Raw genomic sequence first — 23,524 nt, forward strand, 5'->3', positions numbered from 1 at the left:
AATAATTCATAATTAAATATCTTAGTCATTTGTCTTTTCTAGAATAAGTTTCTCTGTGTTGTCAAGATTTGCCAAATAATTTAAAAATTGAATAGCATAATCTGTTGACATTACCAACCAATATGTACTAAATTGTCCTTCCTAAAAATGCAATAGAACTTTGCTAATTCAACACAAGTACATTATTGGATTCTGTTTCCACAGGCCTTCATCCTTATTCCATTTTCTTCAAAATATAAATGTTTAAGATTGTATGTCCTCGGTGAATGATGATTGTTTTGAAGTCAATAATTAAAATAGCCCCAACTAAAGAGTGCAGCAGGAAGTTTCGTATGTAAGTCTTACCCTCTTTGTACACTCTCAACATTGTCAGCTCAGGGATTGGTTAGAACTCATAGCCTATAAGTAGCGACCTTTTAAAATGGGGTCCAGCAAGGAGAAAAAAAAATAGGTCTCCTATCTTTCCTTAAGTTCAGGAGAAATAAGAGAGGAACAATTACTTGCACTTCATATCAAAGTAGTGTCTATGCAATCCCTTTTCTGAGATGCTAATGCTGTAGACAGTCTGAACTCTTGTGCTTGGCATAATATGGAATTTTCTCAGATCTCTAGCTTTGGGTTCTTCTTTCTGTTGTAGGCTGGTAAAGGAGTTTCTGGGGCTCCTGGGTGGTATACAGGCACGTATCTGCATTGAATAAACTTCTGCATTGAATAAACACCCCATTGTGGCAAAGCAAAGGAAATGAAACTTAACCTGCTACCAAATTTGCATGATATTAATATTCACAAATATGAATTATCAATATAATTCTATTCAATCATGTAACAGGAGGGTCAAAATTTTATCACCAATGATAACATGGCTTATAGGCTGCATAATTCTTTATGGATTTTTCACCGTTAAATACTTTGAATACTTATAACACTTCTCTACTGGTTGGTAGACGTGAAAACACATGATTTCTGCTACTCTACAAGTATTTAATGAGGATTAAATAAAAATAATAATAATGAGAAACATTTTAGTGGGCATCTCTATAAAAGATAAAGAATAACTGAAACAGTAACGCTAGAACTTAAAATATTTTATCAGGCTAACAAATCATATATAATATACATATTATATATGTATTCCCAATAATTTTCATTTATTTATTTTTGGTACAGGAGATCGAACTCGCTACCTCACACTTGCCAGACAGGCACTTATGCTAAATCCCTGAACCTTTATTATTATTTTTTGACATTGTGTTTGCTATCCTTTTGCTAAAGGTTTAACATATAACAGTGCACACCACTGATAAATTAAAATTGGCTGATTTAATGAAATATCTCAAACATATGTGTAAGTACAGATGAACAAAAGGGTTTTCATTTGCCAAGTTCCCCTTGACCTGTCTGAGGTAACACAGTGACAAGGACCTTTTGAATGAAATTAATCTACTGGGACAAAGTTCCTCTCCCATTCTGGACACAATGCAGGCACTGAATAAATAAATAAATGTTCACCTGCCCTTCCTTCCTGCACTGGTAGCCACTGTACTTACAACAGTTCATACCTCTTCTTGAATCTTTCTCCTTACACAAAAGAGCCAGCTGCTGGCCTTTGATTCTGTACTGCCTGCCACCTAGTCTTCCCACAGGTTCCACCTGCAGTGGCCCCGGGCCCTCTCAACCCCACTGAAAAGGTTACAGGTCTCATTTCCCACCAGCTGCTCCTTGCCTCATTCATCATCCAGCTGGAGCTAGCTGCTTTCTTCTGGCTGGTTTCCTTCTTAGCCTTTGCAGACTAATCACAGACAGCTGCAAGCTAATTAACCCCTCCAGGTGTCTGCCTTTTGGTTAAATGCAATGCAGCCAGGATACAAGATGGTAAGAATATGTAAGAGCTGTCATCCATTATTTTGACTCAATTCCTGGTCCTTCTGGCCTCATTTTATAGAGCTTTGTAAAAAGTGAGCTAATGACAATAAAAATTTAGCACAATAATTCTTTTTAAGTCAATAAAGAGAAGAAAGCAATTTGGTTTGAGAAACATGCTTAACACTTGAGATTTAATTAAACTTTCCTGAAGCCTAACTTATCTCTTGTTAATATTTGTCACAGTTGAGATTTCATTTTTGTTTATTTATGTATTTATTTAATTTTGGCTGCAAGTTTGGCACAAATACACAATCCTCACTTGTTTTTTAAACATAGCACGATGCTTTAACTTGGTGAGAAGAAATTAGGCATAATATAGAGTAATAAAGCCTGCAACAAATCACCTACTAAGCTGGGAGCAAGAATCAATTTTTTTGTGAATGAAAATATAATAGCATCCATTTCAGGCTCTACATTAACAGTGACCTGTGCCTCCCGGTGGGAAATAGAGTTCCTAACATAAAGTTCATCCTCAAAGATATTTTTAGAATGAATGAATGATCTTTTGACAACTACTACAATTTCCACTAAAAATGTGTCTTGGAAGAGATAACTGCACATCTCAGGTTTTCTAGAACATTGTTAATTTCAAAAAACCTCAATAAATGCATCAAAGTGGAAAACAAGGCTGGAATACAGCTCAGCAGCAGAAGCACCTGCCTGGAAAATGCAAGGTCTTGAGTTCAATGCCAGATACAAACAAACAAACAAAAAGTGGTAAACATCTTTCAGACCCCCCATCTTAAACAATGCTAATAACAAATTTTGGAAATATAGAATTGAGTAGAGTGTATAGATTTACACTATGAATATTAACTTAGAATTTATTATGTGGGCAATCCCAGGTTTTTTCTTTGGTAGAATGAAAGTTTTTCTATGATATGTTTCTATATAACAGGTCTCTGTTAAAGTGGTTTAAGGCTGAGGCTTTAGCTCAGCAGTATGAATGCCTGCCTTGCAAGCACATAGGAATGAGTTAGATCCCCGGGACCAAAAAATGAAAAGTAAATTAACAAAAAGAGTAATGGCTTAAAATAACAACCACTTCTTGGCTCATGATTCCCAGGGAAGCAGTTTGAGGTAAGATAAAATTAGTGATTCCTTTTCTGGTCTCAGCTGAGTCTAGCAGGATATCTGAGGCCCTATGGCCTGCAAGGATGTCATTCCCAAGCGCTAGGGGCTGTCTGTCAAGTGGGCACCTCCATTCTCCATGTGGCCTTTTATCATCCTGTAGACAAAATTTTCACCATATCATCTGCAGGTAATATTTAAATGAACAAGAAAGGAGCCCATCGAACCTTTTAAAGCTCCAAAACTTACATGATGTCACCCTGTCCCACTCTCATAGGCAAAGAAAGAGAGCTCAGAGTCCAGGGGAATCTTGGTAGGAGGGGAGCTAAACTGGACATGTGCCCAGGACATGCATTGTCACTCTTGCAAAAAATCCACCAGAGGAAGTGATCACTGGATTATTTGTCTACTATTGAAATTGTAGTTTACGTTAATTTTATTGTGTAGTAAGTACAATTACTTTCTCCTTTCTCACTTGGTAACTGATGAGGACAGAGGACAGAAAGTGCCCTTCAGGGGTATTTTCATCTAGGATATCTGTTTTTCAAATTTCACCATGTTTTAGGAGTGCTGGCTCAGAAAAGGAGAGTGAGCTGTCTATGAATCTAGAAAAGTTAGAGATGTGCTATGATGTGTGAAATTCCTAGCATAAAGGGTATGGGCAATAACCAAATGTAGAGAGTATTCTGGGCAGCGGTGGAAAGATACAGTAAGAAAAGAATTGAGCTTGAGACATAGCTCCATGGTAGAACATTTGTCTAGCATGCATGAAGTCTTAGGTTTGATCTTTTAAAAAAAACCAAGCCTGGGCCTGGAAATATTTTCTTCTTTTGTTCTACTTCAAGGAATTGATAAAGTTTTTCCTAAAGGCCCAGATAGGAACTATGCTGTGCACTTTGGGGGTCTCCAGTGGAGAAACTCTGCCATTACTGGGGGAAAGCAGACATAGACCACGCATAAACAAACAGGCATGGGATTGCAATAAAACTTTATTTATAAAAATAAGCCATAAATAAGACTTGATCTGTTAGCCATGTTTTCTGACTCTAGCATGGTTTTAGCTCTTTAGTATCACTGTATGGACAAAGCACTTTCACTCAGTAATAACCTTTCTGAGAACACCTCAAAGAAGTACAAGGAGTTGTCAAATATTTTTAATCACTTTAACCCCAAAGCATCCAGGGAAAAGAGAATGCACCAATAAACATATCATATACTAGCACGGTAAAATATGAATATACTTTAAAATGATATAAATTATATGATCATGAGTGTTTTGCCAAGACTGAAATGAGGTAACGATTTTAGATACAGGGTGAATTTGTCCCCTATTTCCACTATTTGCTATCTATGTGACCCTAAAATTATTTGCATTGTAATTCCTTCACTCATTTACTTAATAATTATACACCTCACACAGATGATAATTATAATCATAGTTATATTTTACTTAGAACTCTGTGAGGAGAATAGGTTAATTTAGTCTTTTTCATGGCCCTCTGAGATGTGCACTATTTTTATTCCTTCTTTGTAGGCTGGGGAGGTGCAATAAATTGTCCAACCTCACTCTCCTAAGAAAAATGCTGTGTCCTGAAATCGAGTCTTGCTTTCACCTGGACTTGAGCAACTCCAGAAACTCAGGACAGTGGCTCTGCTCCCTTGGAGGAGTGACCTTGATCGTGCCACAGCCTCTCTCTCCACCCAGGGCTGCTTCCTTCTCTGAATCTCATTGCTGCTTCATAGAACAGAGCTGGCACCAGGGTACACTGGGGATGACGTGCAGTGTAGACTCATGTGGTCTCACATGCATATTCTTAACTCCCTTCAATGTGAGGTCAAGATTTGTTGTCATCACTAGTTTTTAAGTTAAAAAATGTATCGCCACCATGTACAAATAGAGATTATTGCTTTATTAAACAGGCAAGTCAGAACTGCATACAAAATCTTGTTTGATTTAGGTTAGGGTAATTCTGCATGAGAGTTTTTATTTCACTTTATGGTTTGCTATCGTTAACAAGTGTATCAGAAGGGGCAAGGCATATGAGTATTCAGTGCAATTAATGTTAAGAATCTTCAGCACCACAAATTTGAATCTGTCAAGATTGTTCCCATTGCTGCTACTGTTTACCTGCACTGTGCTCTCCCACTCTGTCTCTCTCTCATTGCTTTCATTTCTTTTGTTTTTACACAAACTACCCGCTGATGTATGGCCTTACCAGGTAGTAGAGACTGTTGTAATAACTTAGTAGCACAAAAAATATGGAATCTTTGCAAAAATTCAAATTCTTGTAAATGTTTACTTGCCAAATTTTGAGTCAATTTTAAAAATACACTGTGAATACAATATAAATCATAGCTACATCAAAGAAAAGAGAACTGCATAATTAAATAAAATTTCTAACCCTAGAATAAGCAATTTCTTGGACTATGCTTATTTAGAAGTCTCCTTCCTTGTCTCCTTTGGTTCAGCCAAACCAAAGAAACTGACATGCATGGGAAATAATTATTCAATGTGTGAAACAGATCAAAGTATGTGAGCAAAACGTCTAGCAGTCAGGGGGTTTGAGAAGACATAAAATCACAGAAGCCAAGGTGATTCACAGATAACGGATCAGTGTAAACCTCCAGGGCGTCTGCTGCCAGCGTGTTTAAGGTGCCGACTGTGAAAGAAGTGTTAGGAAATTGCAGAAACAGGGTGAATTTTTTCAAAAAAAACAACGAAAAAGTCAAATCTGAGACAGAATTACATAGAAATTCTGGATATGAAAATTATAGATGTTAAAATTATAGATGCAATGAAAAAGTCAAACAACTAGGCACACTGAGAGTTAAAGATAATTATGAAGAGTTTATCAAAGAATTTAAGTTGGGAAATATGGAAATTATTTTAAGAGGCCTGGAAAGTTATTCAAGATTTACCAGCTACGTAATAAGAGGTCCAGAGGACAAATTGAGAAAACTGAAGGAAGTTAGAAAGCAAGACTTAGAGACATTCAAGATAGAGTAAGTTTTAACTAGTATTTAACCAGGAGAGAGAGACAGAAAGAGAGAAAGAGAGAGAATAAAGGAAAGATGTGAGTTGCCAAGATAGTATCTGAATATCAATCAGAATTGAAGAAAAGCATGAGTCTCAAATACAAAGTGTGAGTCTTTAGCATGTACATAATAAAAGATGAATCTCAGATACATAGCAAGACCATACAATAGCTAAGACAAAGAATAAATCTTTAAAAGCACTAGAGAAAAGTACAGGTTACAAAAGAAAACAAATCTGAGCAAAAACTCTAATATTAGGTTCATGAATGAAATTGGTAATGCAATAATAGGTACTATAATACAGAGGAGTAATTTTGAAGATTTTAGGAAAAATAAATGTAAATTCAGTGAAGCTAGTGATTAAAAATAAGCTAAATTAAAGTATTTGCATAAAGGTTCGTAAAAAGCAAGATTTGACTAGGAATAAGTTGAAGATGATACACTTAATCTATCACTATAACAGTTTACTTATCAAAATCTAAAGTTACAGTATAACCCTTAAAAAGTAATTTTCATCACCAGAAGTAAAAGATGCATTTATTTAGTCAAGTAGGTTACATGAAAGGGAGGAATAAGGTAAGTGGGAAAAGTGAGACAGATACAACTTAACACATCCATATTAAAAACAAGTTAAAAGTAAGCCTTTTTCCTGAAATTATTTCACCTTCATTTCTTATTTTTCACATCTCCATTAGAGGTCAGAAACTTATTTATATTTATTTTCATCATTATATTTGCAGTTCTTGTACAAAGAAAATGCATACTAAATATGGGAATATACCTCTTTTTTATATGTACTATAATAATGTACCTTATATTTTTCTAAAAATTCTTACTTTTTCATAAAAACGGGCATACAGCTTATTTTTCTACTTACATCTAAAACTAAATCTGATCAATTATAATCTTTACAGTAGCCATTTTGGTGCACTGTTAATTTTGTTTGAATAGCAACGCCTAATGTTTGTCAGCCATTTATGATTTGGTTTGGTATGGTTATTTTCATTTTAATTTTTAGCACACTTATTTTGGCATCTGTAGTGTGTTTTAGACTATGTGCTAGATTTTGCATTAAGGGTGTGGGAGCTAAGAGGTGCAGAATAAAGATGAGAAAGGTCTGGCTCCTATCTTCACAGCCCAAGGCTGGGGACAGTGCCACCTCCTGTGTCACATGCCCCTGTGGCTCAGGCAGAAGCATGTGGTCAAGAGTTAGAGGAACCTGCTCCCCTCTGCAGTGGTGTTCACTCAGCAGGACTCCTAGGACAGAGAGCCAGCATCTCCCCTCCTTTGAAATTCCTCAGTCTTGAGGTAAGAGCTGTGTGAGCAGCGTTTTCTTAACCTAAATGATGTTATTCCTTTCTGCAGTGACTAATTGGCTGGTGGGATTAACCTCATTGAGTGCCCAGGGTACCAGGTCCTGCTGTCTGTCCTCACTGGCAAGAAAAGTTTCCTTGACTGTCCTGATCAGACCTCTGTGAGTCTATTCACATTTATTTCCCACCTCTGGCTTAATGTAGAATCCAGTTCACTGAGACTAAATTTAAATGCTAATGCTGTATCTGAATTCTTTTTCAATTTTCAATTACAAAATTTCCGCAGAACAATGATTTTGATAATGTATGTAATGTGAAGGTCTCTTGGATGTGGACAGCTAGTCCTCAAGCGCATTCAGAACTTAATGAAAGGTAGAAATCAAGAGATGAATCTGAAGTATTCCTACTTGAGGCATGTCCATCTCATGAACTATTAGAAAGAAAAAAATAGCACACACACACATGCACACACAACATACACACACACACACACACAAACACACACACACACACACACACACACACACACACACACACACATGCACACGCCCTGGATGAGGGACATAAGTAGGATGTAGTGTCAATGTCCATGTATATACCATGCCCTAATGGTTAAGACAGAGGGTGGCAAATGCTTTTGTTGCATTTGAGAAGCTGCATGAAAGCCTTAAAGGGTGTGTCATAGGCTGCTGAAGCTGCAGGAGAAGGACATTCAGGAAAAGTGGGAGGAGCACGTCCAGAAAAGAGGGAGCTGTGGATATTCAGTGAAGTATAGAACACATACGATGTTATTTCCCCTGCAATGTTTCTGTGTCACTAGAAATTCTCTCTCTCTCTATATATATAGAGAGAGAGATAGGTATATAGATGTGTAGATATAAATATAGACTCTATCATCTATTTATCTCTATCTACCTATCTATCCATCAACCTGTAAAATGCTACCTACATAGAGATAGCTAGCTAGCTAGATAGGCAGGCAAGCAGACAGACAGACAGACAGACATATGGACAGAGAGATGGATGTGTGGATATTGAGCCTAGAGTCTCATGCATATTAAGCATAAGCTATATAAGAGGTACACCCCCATCCCACTCTCACACAATAAGGGCAGCATTATGAATCCCAACAACATTTTTGAACAATAAACCACCAGTTATCCATTTTATTAAAAAATGTGTATTTTCTTTGGTCCTCAAATTGTTTAAAGAGTTAGTCCTAAGGAATGCTCCTGTGCCCAACATAAATAGGTCTGTGTTCAAAATGAAACATCATCACTTACAGGAGTAAAAACCCCAACTACTTAGATATCTCTCAGGAAAAGAGTCAAAGTATTTTATTAAAAATCATGGCCCTTTAAACCAGGTATGGTAGCACATGCCTGTAATCCCAGCCCTGGGGAGACTGAGGCAGAAGGATCGCCATGATTTCAAGACCAGCCTGAGCTACAGATTAAGTTCAAGGCCATTTGAACTTAGCAAGCAAGAGCATGTCTCATAAAACAAAACAACACTATGGTATTTTACAAAGAGAAAAGATGAAAAGAAGAAAGAAAAGGAGAGAAGGCAAGAAGGAATTATTATATGGCAGAATTTATTTTTTGCCTTCACTATATCTAATGCTATTTGAATTCTTTCCTAATTTACAAGTATTTAAAGTATAACTATAAAATGCTAATTTCTTAGAAACCATTAGATACTTGGTGTATTACTTCCATGTATAGTATTTAAACACGTCAATTTTTCTCAGAAATCCACATTTTATTATAACTCTAAGTAGTAGCAGTAATCTTTCGGTAGGCTTCACATACGAAATGCTGGGCAAGCATTCTACCATTGAGCTACACCCTCCATCTGAAACCTTCTCTTTAAATCTTTCTTTCCCTGTTGGACATTCACTGCCTTTTCTCATCATTCCACTGGAGCTCCCGAACAGCTGCTCAACTCCAGACACTGGCTGTCTCCTCGTAATCACGTTTGTGATTTCTAGCTATCAACTTTCTCTCCAGCACACTGACTGTTGTCTGCACATCTAATTTCAGCTTCGGTAAGTCTACAGCCCTGTTTGAGAATCTAATAAAATCTCAGTCCCTTTAAAAATCTTCAATCACATACTTTTGATCTGCAGCTTAACGAGCGCAATGAATACCATCCTCGGTTCTGTTTGACTAAGGGTTTTGACAGCTATGAGGTTTCATGACTTTGTCCTCTATTCGATAAATATATGTTGGATTTTCTTTGTCCCATGATAAAGGAATTCCTCCAGAGAGCAAATACAGAATTAGCAGATTTAAGTAAACACAAGCACTTTTGGTTGAATTCTATGGCACTACTTCTGTCTTCTGTGTGTGATTTCTCATAAAAATCAATAAGTAATTCCAGTGGCAAAACTAAATACAAATGCATGGAAAACAACCCTTTGGTGAATTTTTCAGAAAGCACTATAAATCTCAATTACATATTCTACAAATTGTCTTGACTGTGGCTTTTTTGCAGCTGCAATAAAAATGTACATTGTGTAATAAATCACTATTGTAGAAATATATTTCTGTTTTCTATTCATATAGTTTTCATCTGAGATCACACATGGCAGCATGAAATACAGTTTAACCACATTTAAATTTGATGAATCAATTTTTAGCAGCATCCAAGAAGTTCAATTTAAATTCTAATATGATTTGAATATTAGCCATCCATCATATTTTATGTCCACATTTAGCATAGAATGTAGTAAAATAAAAATTATAAAAATAATAGAATGCCAACAAAAGGCATGCAGAAGAATTTTAAAGCCAAGCATATTCTACATCAAAACTGAACCATCAGCCTGTGAGGGGGGCTTTGCCATCAATCTTATTTCAGCAGAATACAGAAGAGGTTCCTGGCACAAAACACTACTGCTAGTGACAAATTTATCACCCATGTTTCTCATCAGTGTTGAATAAAACTGATGTTTGACCAATACAGGGAACTGACTCCATATCTTATGGTTAATACTACTCAAAGTCAAAGGAGAAAATCTCATGAAATAAACAACAACTAAAATAAACAATATTTCTCCGTAGGAAAAAATACAACTCCCAAATTTCAATACGCCTACTAGCCTTCTTCAGAAGTAACTTGAGACAATTTGAGGATCTGGCAAGCTCCAGCACTCTTTAATTTTCCACATTTTCTTGGAATGGCTCAATTAGTTTATTGATTTCAGAAAAAATTGCAAGTATTACAAGCTATCACCTTAAATTTATATAAGCACATAAAATCTCCATTCTGGTGAAGCCATACTTGTAGTTTTTCCACTTAATATTTCTGGAAGGTTCACATTATAAGAAAACTATTGTTATTTTTTTAATTGTGAGGACTAAGAAGGTGAATACATTTCATGTCACATTTTTAATAAGGAAATTAATTAATTTGAATTTTTGAAATCATTTTAGGTAACACTGCTGGTTACTTTGCAGTAACATGGAAAAAAAGTAAACATTCTTCAATATGAAGGAGAAAGTCAATTCAAATATACAGGAAAATGAATGCACGTGTCTATAAATTACATGTAGCAAATACATATATGTATCTTATAATAGAATTTTGAGTTTAATTTAAGCAAGTGTAAATCTGGCCAACATATAACAAATAGCAAATGTATTCTTCATAGGTCTAATCTGTGATTTTTTTTATCAAAGCAAAATTTACTCATTTTTGCTGCCATTGTCTCTAATTGTTGCTGATATATTTACAGAACAATAAATTATCTGATTTAAAAAGCTAGCCTGCCATACATACATAAATACACACTCATATTTGTGTATACACACACACACACACACACATACTAACACACATATAAAGACATAAATGCACTCCACATAATCATAAGTTTCACAGTCATGGATTAAAACAATGAAAGATAAAAACAATTTCTTAAAAATTGTATCTTTTCTAAACATATATGGACTTTTCTTGTTGTTGTACCCTAAACAATATAGCTTAACAACTACTTACATGGAATTTACACTGTAAAAGGCATTACCATTACAAGTAATTTAGAGGTAATTTAAAGTATATGGAAACATAAGTTACATGAAAATACTACAGTGATTTATATAACAGACTTGTGCATCGGTGGACTTTGGTACTGGAGGCTCCTGGAGCCCATCCTTTAAGGACACTGAGGACAGGTATGTAGGTGACCACTCTGTCACTGGAGTGCAGAGGACTAAATTGAAAGCCAGAACCAACACTTGGAGGCCCCTGGTTTGCAGTGGAAGTCACTCCTGGTCACAAGCCTTCCTCATCCTAAGAGTTCAGGACAAGGCAGGAAGGTGAAGAAGTCTGGTGGCTCATTCTGCACGAGTGTGTCCATTATCATAATGAGACTAGCATGGACCAGCTGTCCTGATGAGCTGCAGGCGTGAGCTCCTAGATGACACAGAGTTTGAAGCCTCAAAGCGAGCAGCCTTGGCTCCAGACATAATAGGCAAGGCACTGCGGGCAAGGTCATTTTTTCTCAACTTAGTCTCCTCATTTATCAAATGGAGAAAAACTACACCTTATGGGTGACTTAGAGAATTAAAAACACAATGGATGGAAAACCCTTTGCCAGCTGCCAATTATACAATAAGCAATCAATGAATAATAGCAGTCATTGTCATAAGTAATGATTGTAATTACAAAAATAAAAGCAGTCTGTTGGACAATTAGTTACTGCTGTAACACATTGTTTGTCATTTCCTAGCTTTCTCTTGGATTATTATATTTAAATGATAGAGAAGTAGGCTACTATTTATAATGCGTGTGGTACTAAAAGTGCCTATTATTTACATACCTTTTCTATTACTTATTTGCAGAATCTCCTCACTTACTTTGATTCTGTGTGTGAGTTTCTGTTGATATACATTGTTTCTATCAGGTTTAACATTCTCTGTGTTTTTAAAATTGGGGTTTTCTCTTTTATTTTTATAACTTTTATATTTACTATAATCTGTTCTTCAGATTCATTAAATATATTTTGAGATGGTATTTTTTGCCAGTGGGGAGCTTGAAGTTTTAATGTTTGTTTATTTTTTAGAAAGTTTGAAATTTTTATTGATATGTGTTTATCATGTGAAATTTACTTTCCTTTTCAGGAGTGGTAGAGATACAACATATCTTAACCAGTTTCAATCTTCCTTTTATCCCGTACCCCTCCTTCTATCCTAAAATGTCTGCCTTCATTGTACTTTATTCCACATAAAATTAAGTTTTTCATATGACAGAACTATGTAATATTTAACTTTCTTTGTCTGAATCATTTCATTTAGCATTATGATCTCAAGATGTGTCCATTTCTCCACAAATAACTAGAGGTAATTTTACTTATGATCAAATAAAACTCCATTGTGCGTAGGTACTATGTTTGCTTTATCCTTAATCTGTTAATGGGAATCTAGGCTGTTTCTAGAGATACTGTAAATTGAAGAGAAGTAACAAAAATGCCTGATGTTTACTTACTTCACAGATGACTTTTCAGGAAGAATTTTGTAATTAAATAAGATTGAGTTGTTGAATCCAAACCTAATATGTTTTGTTGTTCATCTGACTGCACAAGTATAGAAAGTTCAGGCCACCCATTGAATACTTTCCTACTCATGTCCTGTACCAGATGTCTTATTTTCCAAGATTGCTACAAGTAAATGTGCCAAATTAATTATGTTGGGTTGTGATTTCTTTTTCCCATAGAAATGATGTGTTTGCTATGATGGTATGGTGCTTCTTTTTTCTAACAGCACATCCTATCTGTTTGGATGGTGGTCATTCCAATCAGTACCTCACCAAAGGTGAATAATGTTGACATTCTACTGCAAAGCAAGAGCAAAATGAAGCTTTGAAAGTTATCCGTAGTCTCTTCGTCTTCTTGTGGGAGCCTTGATAGGAACTGGAATGAGGCTGAATGGAGGCAGGATTTCTGATGAAGCTGCAGCTCTGGCTCTGCCTTGACTGTCAGAAACTAACCCCGCTCTCTCTGGTGCTGTTTCCCTCCTGCAGAACTGTGAGCAAGCACGTGAGTGCCCTGTCTTTTCATGTCACTGCTCTTCCAGGAAATCTCAGAGCCTTCCTGTGTGTCTCAGCTTATCACATCCACTTGTTTGTAAGTGTGCAAGAACACAGGGGAAGGAAGATGTGGAAATTACAAAATGTTTTCAGAAGATGGAAGCACATACATATTCTCAATAGGTAGGTTAGTGTGATTATTTATTTCACCTCTTCAGTGCACTGTTTGGATTTGCCCATCATTACTACCCGCCTCCCACCACATACCTCATTCCTGGAAGCTGGCTGTGCTAAGCAGAGTTGGTCACATATGTCCCTTCCACTGTGTGTGGTCCTATGTGTGTGTGGAATGTGGAGGAGGGCTTGACACCTTAAGTACACAAGTTAACACCTTGGAGGGGATTTGCAAATTAAGTCATAATCAATGAATCAAGGATATGTACCCAGGAAGAAAAATGGGAAAATGTTTAAATGAAAAGAAAATATTTGGAAACTATGAATATCTCAGTCACCACATGGGATTTAAGAGAGGCCAGAAAATAAACTACTGAGTTTTGGAGACCACGTGTGACATAGCTGAGCTGTGACTTTTGCTTAATGCCCATCAGATGTTTCTCTTGGACTCTGCAGAAGGAGGCCTGCTGAAAAGCTGCTGAAAGGCAGGGCCTGGTTCCAACCCAGGAGGACAAAAACTCAAATGCAAAGGGCTAAATATGATTAAATATGTGTTTGACACATTGGAGGAAAATTCAGTGATACAAGATGAGTGTGGCTATGATTCTAGAAACAGAGCTCAGACATGAGAATACTTTTAAGAGTGGCAAAATAGGAACAATGGGTAACTATCAATCAAACAACACCAAGAATCTGCCTTCCAGAATGCTATCTCCCCTGACTAGAAGTGGGAATATTAGTCAATGCAGGCAAATGAGGTTAAGATAAGATAGAGTGTGCGTGCATGTGTGTGTGTGTGTGTGTGTGTGTGTGTGTGTGTGCGTGTTGCTTCAGTTTGGTGGTTCAAAACTCTCTGTGCTCATTACGATCATATGGAGAGACTTATAAATCATCTATGCCTTGGATCATTCTAAGGCTTTTATTTAGTTGATCTGGGAATGGTGCATGGGCATTGGTACATCAAACATATTTGCACTATCATGTTTATTACAAAGCTCTTCACAGCAGCTAAGTTAAAGAATAAACCTAGATCTTCTATAAATCTGTATAAATGGGATACTCTTTAGTCACAAGAAGAATGAAACCGGGTCATTTACAGCAGCACAGATGGAACTGGAGGATTCAATGGTAAATGAAAGAGTCAGCCACAGAGAGGCAGATGCCACATGTTTTCATTTATATGTGGGAGATAAAAATGTTGACCTCCCAGAGGCCACAAAGGGAACAGTGGTTACCAGAGCTTGGGTTAGCGGGCTTGGAGGGAAGACGGTTAATAGGTAAGGGGCAGCTGATAGGGGCAATAACTTCCAATATTCTATAGCACAGTAGAGTAACTATGGCTGACAACGTGTTGTGTGTTTCAATGTAGCTAGGAGGGAGAATTCTGAATGTTTGAGGTGACAGATGGGACAGTTACCTGATCTGTCCATTATACTTGCATACATAGATTGCAATATCACACTGGACCTTATAATTATGAACAATGTATGTCAAAAACAGAAATGTTAAAAATAACTTATAGAAGAGAAAACTAAATGTCCTCAGGCCATTTTAAAGTGTAGGCTGTTTAGATTTTACCTTGGCCATTTACCCCAGTCAGCAGTAGTGGGAGCCTCACCCCTGGGTCTGTCCTCTACTCCTTCCTTCTGCTGACTCCACCAGCAATGAGCCCTCTCTGCTGAGAGGCGACATAGGGTCCCAGGAAGAGCCCTCAGTCAGCAACACACTGACTGCATGATTCAAAAAGGAAGCCACTCTGGTCTTCCAATCTTAGAATGCTACTCTCCTGCTGGCCCTGTCCGAAGTCCACAGTAGCCAGAATCCTCTCAGGATGTTTCGTGTTAGATGCAGTCCTTGGGCATTGTACCTCAGAGTTTCAGTCCTTAGCAGAGACTGCAATTTCGTTTCTAAGATTTCTTGATATCCATATGATTTTAGGGATACAAGAACATCTTTACGTCATAATACACAGTCTCTTTGTAAGTTTTTCTACTTACTCAATCTGGTATTTAGTTTTAAAATTTGAGATTTTCAACATCATCTGTGTTAAATTTTAAAGAGACTTAAAACTTCTTGTAACAAAAATTTTGCAAGTGAATTGTAATTCAGTGTTTTGCATGTTAATTTTGTTGGCAAGAAAAGTACTCCTTTGAAATTAACTTAAATTGCTTATATATGAAGTATACTGGGCAAATTTATATACACTACCAGGCACCTAATTAACTATGTTTTAAATTCAACTGCTCACTAAATAAATAACTTCTAATATTATAATTTCTTTCCCTTATTTTGGGAGAAACATTATCTTTTGTTTTCATTAAAACTTTAAAAATAATCTCCTAAAGTACAGGTTTGTGTATCTACAGGGAAGCATGGCATCAAGAAGAAGCTATCCATTTCAATCTAAACTACAGTGACCCTTTAAAAATAATTGGGTTATAGTACAAAGTCAACACTTCATTATTTAACCATTAGTCACACAATGATTAATTCAGCTGTCATTTGGGGAAAAGAAGCAAATGGAATAAATTCAGCTTGTATAGAAAGGGAAGTCATGACAAATAGAGAATGTGGCCAACAAAAGCATGCAAAATGAAGAAGAAGAACAATCAGAGAATAACTCAGTCCTCTATTACGCTCTCTCTCCTAATACAAACATGACTAGTTACCAAGGAATTCAAAAGAACACACGTTTTTCCTGTCCTTTGGTAAACATTTATAGAGGGCTCCCTATGAGCCAGGCACTGTAAGAGGCCCTGAAGCCATGAAGACAAAAAGATGAACTTCTTGTTTTCGAGGAACTCAACTCCTTGCGAGATAAATGTGCAACTCAGAAGTGCAGCTCCAGCAAGATCTTTGCTTTTGTGGGAGCCTACTGACCATCCATGCCAACTCCCTCAAGAATTGGTCCTCTCCAGTCAGTACTTTTTATAAGAAGATTTTCTCTTTCAAAGGGAGATTGTGCCCTTTAATAATTGAGGTTGTTGTAAGTCACAGTGAAGTAATAAATCACCTTGAATAAATCAGTGAGTTGAATTTAGGGACGATTGCCTCATAAATGGTCAGGGTATGATCTGCTTATGACGAGCAACACGACTTCACAGGATCAGAGGTATTTTTGTTTGTTCAAGCATAGTTAAGTTCTCCAATATGGCCACACTTCCTAGAAGACGTGGGTATACCTGGTTATACCCCAAATGAATGAGCTACAGCCCTGAATTCTAGTCATGTCCAGCTGCTGGTACTGCTGGAGCTTGTTCGTGCAGTCTACCCATCCCACACCCCATCTCCCATTGCACAGTTGTGATGTGCTGCTCATGCCTGGATGTCACCGGTGCCATCCAGAGAAGCCTCTGTGCTAAAAAGAGGGACTTCATATTGACTGAAAAGGTAGATTAAGAGACCACAGCAATCTGAAATCATTCACATAGCTTGGCTTCTAGATTTTTGTGCAACAGGAAACCCTGTCACTGTTTAAAAGAGATGGACAAATGCCACCTGAGCTGCTGGCAATTCAGTGTGAGGGCATAGATATAAGAAGAAATGCAGAGATGGTACTTGCAAAACTGACTTTAAATTATCTGTGCTTTTCAGCCCTAGATTAGTACTATATTTTGTTGGAAGGCTGTAGCTTTTTGTTTTAGCTCATAAACTAGGAAAGTATTCATTAATCAACACAACCTTTCTGAAATTCCAACATAGCTTTCTTGAAATTACAATATTTAGATCAAAGTTCACTGCTTCCCCTGGAGCTGCTATGGATTGGAAGCCCAGGTGGGATTCTGTTTTGCAGCCATTTTTTTCCGACATGGGGAAGATTGGATGGCTGCAGTTTCACGAGAAGAAATCAGAATTGAGACGGCCTAATGCTCAAGCCTGGCTTGGAATCTCCACACTGTGTTGCTTACTGAGACGTGAAACTAAAATCAAAAGTCAAAAAAGCAAATTTCGCTTCCAAAAGAGAACAGCCACTATCTAGCGACATATAGAAATATATGACATCTCTTAGTCTTTGAGTAAAAGTATCTAGAATTCTCCTACATACATCAGACTGGGAAATTTCAAGTATAAGTTAGTTATTTAAACTCATTTCACTAAAAATTCTCAAAGTATAAAATATTTGTCTAGAATCTCATTTTTTACTTTAAACGAAAATATGGGCAATTTGAATGCAATTATGATAAATCTAATGATACTGATTAGATGATAATTTCTTTCATTGTATAGGTAATGACATATTTCAGAACTTCAAAGGATTATCTATTTGACACATTGTATACAAGGACTTTCCATATATCAATCACAGAGCTGGTGCATATTCATTAGGTTTTTGATTAGCTGTTTTCTGTTCTGGAACAGATTTTAGCTCTGTAGCCTCATAAAAGTCTACTGTTACAATTTTAAAGACTTACCTTGCCTACTTGGGTATAGTTACATGCTAAAAGAAACCAAGCCTTATTTATCTTTTAGTCAACAACTCTTAACATCACTCAATGAATAATTTTTAAATGTTATAATTAAGAATCAAAGTAGCTTAATATGGGATAACTAAAACTCTATTCAGCCAATACTGAATATATGCCGACAAAGTCTACATGTTGCCAACTGTAGGGTAGAACATATTATAAAATAGGCATAGAATTAAAATTTGCATTTACATTTCTTTTAAACTATAGTCAGTTGTAACCTGAAATATCAACTGTATAATTTTTCTGTCCATTGCATAAACATCATAAAACAAACTGAGAAGGTGTGTTACCAGTCAGACAGACCTATCTCATTAAATCCGCTGTAGCCCAGCTCTTGCCTGCTAAGTCCCAGATCTTCAAGATCCATGCACTTAAATCCTGGGGGACACTGGTAGCCTTCTTCCAGCTCTGGTGAGCAGTGCGTATCTGGAATAGCTAAACTATTCCAGGTTACATTCCTGCGAACAACACATGAAAGTATCAGAAGCTGGGTAATTCTCACGTTGATTAAAATGCATGATGCAAACACTGTTCATTAATAACTGCTGTATATGAACACTGAGGTAAGATTGGTGCTTCATGAATAACATTACAACAGAAATAATGTATTAAACCTGGTCAAATAAAAGATACCTGATTCATTCCCATAACAGCTCCTGGGAAGAATATCATCGTTACTATTTTTGTCATTAAAGGATAAGGTACAGATAAATGAAGAAAGGAATTTTCCCGTACATTGCATCTAACTTACCATAAACTCCTTTCGTACCACAGACACAAGTTTTATTTCTCCCCTCTAATTTTATTTCATCTCTTCTATAAGTAGTTTGTCTTCTGCTGTTGGCAGAGTTGCATTTTAGATAGAGAACCAGACAAATAGAGACTGAAGGAGCAAAAGGCATCACCTTAGAAAGAAAGAGATTGTAATGCGATCTTGTGATAATTCTAGGTATATTAAGGTCTTTTAGGCGGATAGTGTCATAACCTGTCTTCATCTTTCTTAAGGCCAGGTCGGAAATTATGTAAGCATGTAGCTTTTTTCCTTGATAGTGGACAAGATAGTCATTGGAATCACAATTCTCACTAAGACTCTCATTGTGAGCTGACCTTACAAATGGGGTCCTCAGAGCCAGCTCCAGCCGTTCAAAGGGTTTGTGCAAAGGCAAATTTAGATCAGATGATTTCACAAGCCCAACAAATCAGTATTTTTGAATAGTTACCATCTACTTTATTGATATTTCTAGGAGTTTCCCGAGTTCCTCCACCTGATGGCCAATTAGAAGTCAACTGCTGTGTGCCGTTTTGTTTTCTTGAACAACTTCGAACATTCAATTAGCTCCGTGCTTTCCCTTCTGTAAGATATTCTCTATAGTCGGATGCTGACTTGTGCAGCCCATTAGTAACCTGACAGACATGTATACATGGTTTTACACACACACACACACACACACACACACACACACACACACACACACCTGATGATACTGTATCCACTGCTCAGTCATAAGTTTAGTTCTAGAGCCTTTTCGTACAAGTCAGATGTCCTAAGATTATTCCTTCAGGGTTTTCTCCTCTCTAGGCTGAAAACCTGCTAAGTCGATTACATGCCGCAGGGAATAAAGTGGTTACACTATTGTTTCTTCTGGTCACATTTTAACTGGACTCTTTGGACCCCATAGGCAAAATTCAAAGGAAAGGATCCTGATAGGATTTTTGGCAAGGCAAAAAAGAGATTATGAAGTAAAAATGGCCTTTATTCTAAGAACATGGAGAGAAACCCCATGACCACTGGGGGTCTGGCTTTCTCTGCTGGAAATGTGGTGTGGGGGGCACACATATAGTTTTTGACTGGGGTGATGCTTAAAGGTGGCATTGCTGATGTGCCAGTAGCTGATTGGGACTCTTTTTCTCCACAGGTAAGTTTTATAGGGGCGGGGAAAGTGACTCAAGGTAAATGTCCCCTGGTTCCGCCTTACCCTGCTGTAATATCCTATCTAGGGCAAAATCCTTTCAGATTTATTTATGGAAATGATTACTTTGATGAGTCAGAAAAATAAAATTTTAAGCAGCCAGGACATGACTTATTTCTGTGAGCCAAAACAATCTGTCCTCTCTAAGTCTCATAGGATGCTGAATTTTAGATTTGGCATCTATTGTTGCAGGCACTGGGTTAGTTAGAAATATTATAGGCAGTCAGATAGGGCTAGGTCCTCCAAGGAGCTAGTGCAAAATCCCACATATCTGCCAATTGTGGGAAGATAGACACCTCCTGCTGTGGGCCAGGCCTCAAGACAAAAGATCAAACAAATGCATCCACATCCTAAGGAATGATATTCTAAATAGTTCTCTATCACCCTGAGGAAGCCAGGAGTTGCCATTACAACCCCCTGGGGAAGAGTCACTGCTCCCTAAGAATGCCCACTTTCTATGTGACTTGCTTCCCCATTTGTCCCCAACTTAATCAATTTTACATGAATTACTAATCTTATTGCTAAATATAGTTATGTCGTACCTAATGCTCAACTGCCTTTTGAGTTCCCAGTCTTCCCCCACCTTGAATCTGTTTAGCCTTATGACTTTGCTCTATAAAAGTCCCTGGAAAAGACAGAGTCCTGGGCAACCTGCTGGAGACCCCTTCTGTCTTGCTCTCAGAAAGAAGCTTCCTTTCTCACAATAAGTATATTCTACTCTTACCCTCCGTTGTTCCCAAAATTCATTCTTCGATTTTAGAGAACCTGAACTCGCACTGGACATAGTAGATTGGGAGTTACATCCCCTAAATCACTATGACATTACAGGCAAATGGTAACCGGGCTTCAGAGCTTCACAGTGAAGCTTTCTGGGGTTTGTGTGAAATTAATAAGGTTCTAAGTGAAAGGATTTTGCCCCAGATGGGATGCTGTAGCCGGAGGGAAGTGGGAGGTGGAACCAAGGGGCTCTATCTTGAGGTCATCTTCCCGCCCCTAGCCAATTTACCTGTGGTGCGAAATGAATGCCAGTGGGCTACCTGTGCATCACTAATGCTCCTTAGGCACTACCCCAAACCTAAGCTACATATATGCCCCTATACCAGGTGTCTGGCGGAGAGAATGCCAGATCCCGGAGGTCATGGACTCTCTCCTCATATTCTTAAAGGCCACTTTTATTTCATACTTCCTATCTTTTTAGCCATGCCGAAAATTCTATCAGATGGTTCCCTTCCGCGCCAAAAATCCTATCACTAAGCCTCTCTAAACTCAGATTCCTTACCTGTAGAGTAGGGAGAATAATCAAACTTAAAAAGCAGAGCTTGTGTGAGGGTTACATAAATCAATTAATATGTTTAGGATAAAGCCTAACATGTTGTAAGGATTCAAATAAATGTTTATTATGTATCATTGTGAATCACAACATTTTAAAATGTAATATATATCCTGGTGATAGAATTTTCAGTGCAGCTAAAAAGATAAGAAATATGAAATAAAAGTGGCCTTTGTTTTAAGAATGCAGAGAGAGACTTCATGACCTCTGGAGTCTGGCTTTCTTTCTTCCGGACATGTGTTATGGGGGCATATATGTAGCTTAGGTTGGGGGTGGAGCCTAAGGGGCATTACTAATGCACAGATAGCCCATTGGAATTTATTTCGCACCACAGGTAAATTGCTTATGGCCAGGAAAGGTGACATCAAGATAGAGCCCCTTAGTTCCGCCTCCCAGCCTCCCACTGCTGCAGCTTCCCATCCAGGGCAAAATCCTTTCACTGGCAAGTAAAAAAACAAAACAAAACAAAACAAAACACAATAAAGAATTGTCAATTTCAGCACTCTGGGAGGCTGAAGCAGGAGTAGTTGCAAATTTTAGTTCAGCCTGGATAATCTAGTAACTTAGCCAGACTCTGTCTCCAGCAAACAAGTAGTGAAACAAATAAAGGGGCTGGGAATTAGCTCAGTGAGAAGGCCTGAGTTCAATTCCCACAACATTCCCTTCCAAAAAAATAATTTGGACTTCTAGGAGAACATGGCAGACAGATAGCAGCAGCTATGGAGGCTCTCTGAAAGACCCAGCTTAAAATCCAGGAATGGTGCAGAGTGAGGAATCCTAAGCAAGAAAGGAGATATGCCCTGCTACTGACCCAAGAACGAAACTGGGTTGAGAGAAACCAACTGGGAATGCAATCTTGGTGTTATAACAGGAACAGATAAAGCCTCAGCGTGGAAGCTGCAGCCTGCGCCATTGGAAACCGCGATTTGGGTTTCCTGCCACCGTGGCTACGTCTGAATCAGCTCAGCAGGGAGACAGACATGCGAAAGCTCTGAGAATGGGAATTGGTGAACAGAGTTGAGAGCAGGATGGGCGGGGAGCCATGCATTGACCTGCGGTGAGTCAGAGAAACTGGGAATCTTCCATGATCTAGGAGGCTCCAACAGAGGACATTCTGGGACCGGGCAGACTTGCCGGAACAGGGAGCTGTAGTGACTTCAGTCACATATCCCCCTCTCAAGTGGGACTGGTGAGCAGTGCCTAGCCTAGCCTACGTGACGCTGCTGGCTGGGACCCAGTAGGCTAGCACAGCCCAGGTCCCAGCGCCTGAAGGGAGACCTGGAGGGGCGGGCCCCGCATAGGCTGCCTGGTCCGTAACTCCCCAGTGCGCTGCAGTGGGAGGGAACACCTAGCCAGCGCAATTCAATCAGACTGTGGCCAACAGGGAAGGAAGCTGGACCTCCTATATACACTTGCATATATAAGGAACAAAGAATATGGGAAAACAGAGCAACAAGAAAGGCCCCTCAGCCCCCAATCCTGAGAAACAGGCAATAGCGGACACCACACCAATAGACATAAAGCGCTATCTCCAGAGCCCTCATAGATGAGTTTAGGAATGAAGTTATTAATGACCTGAAGCTAGAAATAAGCAGAATAGTTAGAGAAATGCTAAGCACCACCCAAGAAAAAACAGATGGTGGAATGGAAGAACAGAAAAAGAGGGGAAAATTGTTTGATGGAGAAAATAGAGAAAGCATAGAATACATGAAGCAGGTTCAAAGAGATTACCAGGAAACTAAAAACTCTATCGAAAACTGGCATAACAGCTTGAAAGAAACTAAGGATAGATTATCTGAACTGGAGGACAGATTTGTAATATGGGAGCATGAAATGAAAAAGTTCTTGAAAATAACAAAGAAACAAACAGCAATAATACAAAGACTAGAAGATGATAAGAGGATCTATAACTTAAGAATTAAGAACATAAAAGAAGTAGGGACACAAACAAATGAACTACAAAAGCTACTTGCAGAAATAATCCAGGAGAATTTTCCTAATTTAGCAAAAGGTAAAGATACTCAGATGTATGAAGCATTCAGGACCCCAGCCACCTACAACCCAAACAGAGCTACACCCAGGCATATAAAAACAAAAATACCAGAAATCCAATATAAGAACAGAATATTAAAAGCCGTCAGAGACAAGAAACAGATCACTTACAAGGGAACACCCATCAGAATTACAGCAGACTTCTCGGCACAAACC

General features: G+C 38.0%; 1 protein-coding gene across 2 annotated transcripts in view; it reads right to left on the reverse strand.

The window, feature by feature from the left end:
* The window catches only part of Nalcn (sodium leak channel, non-selective), a 302,929-nt gene that overhangs the window by 229,393 nt on the left and 50,012 nt on the right, over nt 1–23,524 (reverse strand). For both annotated transcript variants that reach the window (XM_063246998.1, XM_003477592.5), the window contains exon 7: nt 18,320–18,474. In XM_063246998.1, the coding sequence (XP_063103068.1) occupies nt 18,320–18,474 (155 nt within the window). The remainder of the gene's footprint in view (nt 1–18,319; nt 18,475–23,524) is intronic.

Source organism: Cavia porcellus, unplaced genomic scaffold (assembly GCF_034190915.1).
Source record: "Cavia porcellus strain 051 isolate PalLab524CR breed Dunkin Hartley unplaced genomic scaffold, mCavPor4.1 scaffold_4, whole genome shotgun sequence".
NCBI classification, from domain to species: domain Eukaryota; kingdom Metazoa; phylum Chordata; class Mammalia; order Rodentia; family Caviidae; genus Cavia; species Cavia porcellus.